Here is an 8,501-nt window from a genome sequence, read left to right on the forward strand (position 1 = left end):
ATATCTACATTTTATTGGATTTCATGTCATGAATGTATAAAAGTAATACAATCTTTGATGTAATGAAATTTTAAATTGTATTGTTCTTAAAATATTTCAAATTCTGAAAATTACAACTTGTTACATTTGTGAAAACTATTTTTCATAAAATGAATTAATTTAGTAATTAATATATTGTTAAATTACATTGTTTAAACTTACAGTAATAGCTTTTCAGTGTTTTTACGTTGTCCGGTATCCGTTTTTCAAAAATAAAACTGAATACGTCTTTGACTATAAAATAAAAGACCTTGATGTAAAATTAGGTTTTTGTGTTTTTAAAATCATATAGATAGCATTTTGTGTGCACATTTCTTGCTTTGGTAAGTATACGAAAAACCTCAAAGCTACAATTTTCCCTAAATGTAGTTTTATTTTGAAAACACAGGCGGAAGTTGAGTAAGCAGCTAACTCCATGCTAGACCCAAACAGCTGATTAGCATAAAGGCTATGAGGCCAGCAGGGTCTCTGGTTGTCTGCTGTACGCAAACGTCAACATTAGAGCTGAAGTTAAACGATGCGATGAGATTAATGAATCTGGAAATAATCCCGTTTAAGGGCTGTGAGAGATACTAACCAGCGTGCTAACAACTAGTTAGCCCTGCTAGCTCCGCTCACAATAATAATATCAACAGCGGCTGTATTCCGGCACAGTCCCGTCGCTTTAAACGCCAAAAAACTTTAGAATTTAAACAATCCAAATGGAAACAAACCCGCCGAAAAGACGAGACAACAAGAAGTCTCTTCGGGTGAAGGTGATTAGCCTCGGAAACGCCGAGGTCGGAAAGGTATGAGACCCCCTGTTTGTTTTAGCTCAAACCTAAAATAGAGTCTGGTTCATTTTGCTTGAGCTTGTTATAAACCACCTTTACTGTACTACTGTGAGTTTATGGCTTATAATGTCATATTTGAAACAATTGTATAAAGGTCGTGAAAGATTTTTTTCTGTAGTCTTTATTCTGTTTTGGATGTCAGTTTTGTTGTTTTTGCGCTCTGGTTTATTTTGTTCACTCTGTCGCCAGACTTCGTTTAAAACCGATTTTAATTACATCTCACCACACGATCTCACAGATTACAGCACCCAGGTAAAATTATTTTCAATATGGTTGCATTAGGTATAATTCGGCGCAGATTTTGGTCATAAAAAGAAAGAATTTATTGTTTTATTACCTTTAATATTTGGAGCATCATGGAGCAGACAGCAACAACTAGCAGCGCACACTTAAACAACGTTTGTTTTATTGTGCTGATACAACACAATAAAACAAACGTTGTTTGATGTGTGATATTATTGATCAGGCTAGTTTAACCCTGAGAAATCTTTGTTTGGAATTAATGTAAATTTTGACATGAATGTGCTTTTAAAGGGCAGAAGGCTAAAAAAGTTCATGTTATTAAGGCGTAACAGCTTATTTTTGAAGCCAAATTTTCCAAAATAGGCTCAGAATTGTAGACTGATGATTATTTGAAACACAATGTCTGCAAATGGGATTATCCAATTAAAACCTAACAAGACACAAATTATCTAAATAAAAACACTAAAAAATTACTAAATCTCAGTTTGATGGAAGGTCTGGCGTGAAAGGCAGTGGAGCTCATCTTTAAATATTGTTTATTCTTCAGAGCTGTATCATCAAGCGTTACTGCGAGAAGAGGTTTGTTCCAAAGTATCTGGCAACCATTGGAATCGACTATGGCGTCACCAAGTGAGTTCACAGACTGCTTCCTGTCACTGTGTGTGTAGTGATGTTTTTTACTGAGCACTAACATGTGTTTTATCTGCCAACAGAGTTCAGGTTCGAGACAGAGAAATCAAGGTGAACATCTTTGATATGGCCGGCCACCCGTTCTTCTATGAAGTGAGTTAAAAACTAGCAATTTATGTTGTTCACATCAGAAGAAATGTATAAAACACATGCATGTTAGAGCGCCACCAAAGATGCTGTGAAAGAGAAATATTAGATAATTCACAGATTTACAAGAAAAGAAAACTAGTGAGTAAAAAAGAAAACTAATGAGTAAAATTGACATAAAATTACATAAAATTGCATAAAAGTAAAATGTCTGGAAATTTTATGACAAAAATCCTATTAGATCATATTAAAAAAGACCAATATGCAACAAGAAGATTTCAAATTCTGACTTATTTTCTCTGAATTTCTTTAACATCAATGGCTGTGACAGACTGTCGTAAAACAAGATATTTTCAAAGGCCAAAAATAAGCCTTCTTGTAATGTTTGCACCCACACAGCAGGCGGCGCTCTGTGAACATGTTTCTTTCTCTATGGTGTTGGTCAGGTGCGTAACGAGTTCTACAAAGACAGCCAGGGCGTGCTGCTCGTGTATGATGTTGGCCTGAGGGAGAGCTTCGACGCCCTCGACAGCTGGCTCGGCGAGATGAAACAAGAAATGGGCTCTCAGGCCAACATGGACAGCATCGTGTTCGTCGTCTGCGCCAACAAGGTCAGACCGAGTGCAACTTAAAGAGAGAGGAGCTGAAGCAGCTTGATTCAAACTGAGGATGTGCTGTGGAGATGTATTAAGGCCCTGAATGAGATAAAGAAGGATTATTTTGAACTGTGACTCATGCTAAGCTGCTCTAGCACAGTCAGAGAACTAAAAAGTAGCTGTTTTGTAAAATGTATTGTTTAAAGTCAGTGGGAAATCTTTTATTGAGGTTTATTAAACACACATGCAGCTGGAGGTAAATGTCTGCGTGTTCATACAGGTGGACCTGACGAAGCGGCGAGTGGTGGATGAGGGCGAGGGGCGCCTGTGGGCGGAGTCCAGAGGCTTTCATTACTTTGAGACATCAGCACAGAGCGGCGAGGGCATCAACGAGATGTTTCAGGTATTTCTCGCACACATGCGCAGCTTCCTGTACATTTTTTTTTTATGGACCGTGTCTCAGTGAGTGCCGTGTTCTCCACAGGCGTTCTTCTCCTCCATCACTGACATGTGCGAGAACGGCGGAAAGCGCCCGGTGTCGGAGGTCAGCGTCGGCTTCACCAAAGAGCAGGCCGACACCATCCGACGTATCCGCAACAGCAAAGACTCGTGGGATATGTTGGGAGTCAAACCCGGGGCCACGCGGTGAGTCGCCAGCATACAGGCCATCTTTTCAATAAAGTTGTTTTGTTTTTTTCTCACATTGTGTCTAATGCAGTTTACTATCTTTTCATTTCTAGGGAGGAGGTGAACAAGGCGTACAGGAAGCTGGCAGTCCTGCTGCATCCAGATAAATGTGTTGCCCCCGGCAGTGAAGACGCGTTCAAGGCGGTGGTGAACGCCCGCACCTCACTGCTAAAGAACATTAAATAACACACACACACACACACACACACACACACACACACAGAAACAACTGGACCTGCTGTCACTCAGACACGAACTGATGACGAACTTTATTTATTTATTTATTTCTGTATTTATTCAGCGTACATGTCATGTGTGCCATTTTGCTTGCCACAGTGCGGTATGCCAACATAAACCAGTTTTAACGTATTATATGATATTTTAAACACTACACTGGAGAGTGTATGGAAGACGATGAGTGCCACACAAATGAAAAAGATACAAACTCTGTGAAAAACATTTCAAAATTAAATTATTTCAAATTTTTACTCTTTAAAGGTACTTGTCCTGTGTGTGTCCACTTAAAGCTGTCAAAAAAAAATTTAAAGGCATAATCACTTAAACTGCATGATGAATATTTAAAAAAAGAACTTTAAATTTCAATGTAGCAAAAACCTGCCAAATCCTCATCATCAAAAACGAATCTGAAACCAAAATGGGTTAAACTTGTAGGCACGGTGGAGTTAAACTACCAGCTTTGCTTTCTTTGTGACTGGAAATAAACCCATCAAAATGTTCTTCTCTGTAATGTCGGGGTTAGTTTAATGTACTTCTCCTGGACAAATCAGAATACTTTATTAATCCCTTAGAAAACTATGTGAAACTCCTTAGCTATGTTCATGTCAATGTCAATTAGGTCGCCCACACATGCTACCCCATACATTTTTTTCCGTAAGTGTTTATATGGAGCTCCTCACATTTGTTCCCTGAAAAAGGATATCTCTACTCTCACACTACTAATTTCCTCCATTAAAATCACTCACCCCAGGTAGCTGACTTGTTCCCTTAACTAGTTAATTTAACCTGTTTCTCGGTTGATTATTGGCCTAAAAGTTTAGTTTGTGTCCAAACTATTAATTTTAGTTTTTTTTGTACATTGTTTGTTTTATTGACTTACTCCATTATTTCTCTAATTTGTTCCCTCTGACTGTGGATAAAGTGAAAATGTTAATGCATGCCCTTAAATCACTTTTTTCTCCAAAGTGCCAACCTATTCTTTTAACTCATCGAATAGTTCGCTGGACATATTTTTAAGTCTTGTTTCTTTAAAATCAATGGAATCACTTATGCATGTTTATATTTTCTTGGTTTGTTGCCTCAGTTCATTTATTTTTTTTCCCGCAAACTGCCAAATATTGTATTGGTTCTCTAATGTTATTTGTTATTACATTTATCCCAAGTAAACTATTACCTAAAAAATATATTTAAAAAAGCAATAACTGATTTATTTCTTTGGCAGTTGATAGAAATTACACATTTTGTTAAGATTCAAAATTCCGTATTGGTTTTCTTATTAAGTTATTTTCATTTTAACAAAAATGAACAAAATATTTCTTGAAGAAAACCAAATAAAAAAAAAAATTCAACATGGTCATCCCATCACCACATTTTAATGTGTGATTCGTCTTCCATGAGATGAGAGTCATAGTTGATGTTTACATGATGGTAATTAACACGATTGGTTGTTAAAAGAGAGACTTGTGCCCGTTTACTGACTTTGTATCACACAAAATGTCTTGTTAAAGCAGAAAACTGTTTCATATTGTAAAGAACTCATAGGCAGCATGAATATGTTATCATAGTTTTATATTTTTACATATGTGCAACCACAGGAATTAACTTAAAACAATCCAGAAAGAGGTTCCACTTGTTGCTTTAATGTGATTTTTATCGTTATGCTTTAAAGTTCAAGTCAATTGATCTTGATTAGAACATATTGCAAATGTGGCTTTTTATCAACATTTTACATCAGCCCTGTTAATACTCAACTATATTAATATCTGTGGATGTGAATATATATAATATTTTCAAAATACTAAATTGTAAAGCAACTTTAATTCAGTTTGCCACAGAAGTGATAAGATTGAAAGCCAAACCAGTGAACTGAGAAAAGTAAAAAGAGAGAGTAGTGAGAAAAGATAATATTAAATTATGTGAAAAATATTACAAAATACTATTTTCAAACAAAAAATCTGTAATGATTTATGCGTTTTATATTATGAAAATTTCTTAAAGGGATTTCAAATAATTTAAATCCCTTTAATAAAAAAATAAATAAATATCCCAAATTGAAATCTGTAATGAAAACAAAACATTTTGATGAAAACACTATAAAGTCAATTTAACTTACTTTAGAAAAAATATATTAATGCATAATATAAAAGTAAAGTAAGAGGTTAAAAAATAAAAATCACACTAAACTTGAAAGTGGAAGAGGAGTTTTAATGAGCGTTGGCCAATCAGTCATGTTATTTCAACCAGTTTTCTGTCTGTATTGTTTATTTTAATCACATGATTTATGTTACAAACACTCTGAGCTAACTCCTAATGTGACTGTGTGTTTGACGGATGTGTGATTTGGCACAGTTTGAACTCTGTACCTCATGGCTCAAACATGATGAATTCCTGTTGCCTGATGTTTAATTTATACATGTGCACTGAATCTATGTAGAGCCTACGACATAGATTTAACACAAAAGTACAAATTTCCCCTTAGTTTGTGCAGTCATCAGTCACATGATGACGTGCGAGCGCTGGAGTGAGTGTGTGTTACAGTTACAGACTAAATGTTGTTCTGCTAGATTGTTTTTAATTAATAAAAAGTCACAAAAATGAATTCTGATGTCAGCCTGTTCTGATTTTTATCTTGAGTTGTTTTACCTGCTGCCAGGTCCTGGATTTCCTTTGATATCTCAAGATTTTAGGAAATCCTTGATGTATAATTTAAACCATACCTCAAATCATTCTGAAATATACCGTGAGTGTTGTATTTTTGTCATTTATATTAGTTTATATTTATAATTTACTATAATTTAGTATTTTATAATTAGTAATTAATAATAAATCTGGAATGATTCAGAAATTCAGATTGTGTCATGGAAATAATACAAAAAATAAATATAAAACTTTTTTCTTTTTAATTTTTTATATTTTAAACCTCTGAACACAACTTGTTATAATTGTTTGACTATTTCAGAATATTTTCAAATTGAAAGTATTTAACCTTTTTGGGGAAAATTAATTATTATTAATTTATTTTATTGTTTTGTAACTTAGTCAGTTATTTGGGTTTTTTAATGTTCTGTAACTTTAGGTATGTTAAGGTTGAGTCATCACTGAGTTTATTTTTTACAAATAATTTTCCAGAACTTTGTGTCTAATTTCTTGCAATGGGTCAGTTAATCTGATTCTAATAGCTGTGGTCTACGTAATAAAGCTATAGTTTGTTTTTTTTTCAGTGAGAAAACTTTTTTCAGCCAAAGTCGACCTTCATGTGCTCATATAACCACTAAACTTTAAGAATTTAGTGAAACTGGACCAGCAGGATGCACCACCACAAACAAAGGACTGAATTTAATGCAGTTCTGACTTCTTGTTGTCTGTACTTCATCTTGTCTTCACTGAACCGAGTTTAATGAAGTGAGGTCAATGGCTTAGCGTGCTCTGTTGAGTTTCAAGTCAGTTTGCTGTGTCTATACCTGGCTAAATCACCACGGTAATATATGCACATAAAATGGTCAGGAGCAGGTTATGTTCAGAGTTTGGGTTTAATATCAGATAGAATTGCCCTTTGATTCTTCTATTTCTATTTATTTTAAGTGCAAATATAATACATAATATAATATTGCTTTGTGCAATATTATATTATGTATTATATTTTTTTCTATATTATGTATAATATGTAAGATGACCTGATGTGCAAAAAATTATTATTACTGTTCAAAATGGGTCAGCTGTTCAAGAGTCTGATGGCAGTGGGCAAGAAGGAGTTGTTGAGTCTCGATATTCTGGATTTCAAACTTCTGAACCTCCGCCCTGAGGGCAGAAGTGTGAACAGTCCGTGTTTGGGGTGTGTGGGGTCTTTGAGGATGGAGGCAGCTCTCCTCTGGACTCGATGATGGTAGATGCTCTGCAAAGAGGGCAGCGGTGTCCTGGTTATCTTCTCCGCGGTTGTTATCACTGTCTGCAGGCGTTTGCGGTCCATAGCAGTAGTGCTGCCGTACCATGCAGTGATGCAGCTGGTCAGTGTGCTCTCCACAATGCAGCTGTAGAAGCTGCTGAGGATCTTGGCCGACATACCAAATTTCCTCAGCCTCCTCAGGAAATACAGCCGCTGCTGAGCCTTCTTGACCAGCTGTGTGGTGTTCAGTGACCAGATGAGGTCCTCAGTGATGTAGACGCCCAGGCACCTGAAGCTGCTCACCCTCTCCACTTCATGCTCCTGGATAAACAGTGGTTGGTGAGGTCTCCTCTTCTTCCTCATGTCCACTATCATCTTCTTTGTCTTGTCAGTGTTGAGGGTGAGGTTGTCCTCACACCATGACACAAGACCGGCCACCTCTCTCCTGTAAGCCGCCTCGTCTCCTCCAGTGATGCAACCGATCACTGCAGTGTCCTCCGCGAACTTCAAAATGATGTTATCTTTCTTGGAGGTGACACAGTCGTGTAGAGGATGGGACTAAGGACGCAACCCTGTGGGACGCCAGTGTTTGTAATAATGCTGGCTAAAGTTGTGTTGCCAATCCTGACGGACTGGGGCCTGCCAGTCAAAAAGTCCTGCAACCAGTCACATAGGGTGGGGTGCAGGCCGAGTGTTGCCAGCTTGTGAGTGAGTTTGTGTACAATGTGGCTGCTGTGTGGTTAATTGTACTAACAGACCGTCAAACTTTCAACTATGGTGTTGACTGATAGGAAAACATCAACTTTGTCATTAATGTTTTGTCTTGTTCACTATTTAATTTGTCTGAACACCCTGAGGTGACCTTATGAAGTTTTCTCTTGAGTTTCAGTTGTTTCTATCCTGAACTGAACCGTGCTGACTACATCTGACCTGGTTGGAGGTCTGCCAATCCCATCAGGCACCTGAACCTCCCCACACACAGTTAATCTGTCTGATTAATGAAGGGCCATTTGTCTTTGTTTCGGGGATTTCTTTTGGGATTAACATGCTCAGTCAGACATCTGCTGCTTCACATCAGCTCATTACTCAAATCCTCATCTCCTGACTTGGCCTCGCTCTGCTCTGTTTGTCGCTTCTGGTTCTTTTTATCCTCGTTTTTCTGATTTTTGGGACATTGTTAAAGCTGCAGGAATGACCAGAAACGGC

The 8,501-nt window shown here is 37.0% G+C and overlaps 1 protein-coding gene across 1 annotated transcript; it reads left to right on the forward strand.

Moving 5' to 3' along the window:
* Window positions 1-415: 415 nt before the first annotated feature.
* On the forward strand, window positions 416-6,011 carry dnajc27 (DnaJ (Hsp40) homolog, subfamily C, member 27). Its single transcript, XM_084920758.1, has 7 exons — window positions 416-827; window positions 1,663-1,745; window positions 1,829-1,898; window positions 2,339-2,503; window positions 2,769-2,891; window positions 2,973-3,133; window positions 3,229-6,011. Exons 1-7 carry the CDS (start codon window positions 741-743, stop codon window positions 3,359-3,361), a joined length of 822 nt encoding a protein of 273 aa, XP_084776884.1. The 5' UTR covers window positions 416-740; the 3' UTR covers window positions 3,362-6,011.
* The last annotated feature ends 2,490 nt before the right edge of the window (window positions 6,012-8,501 follow it).

The sequence above is a fragment of the Perissodus microlepis genome, chromosome 23, assembly GCF_051167445.1.
Source record: "Perissodus microlepis isolate ML-2025 ecotype Zambia chromosome 23, ASM5116744v1, whole genome shotgun sequence".
NCBI lineage: Eukaryota > Metazoa > Chordata > Actinopteri > Cichliformes > Cichlidae > Perissodus > Perissodus microlepis.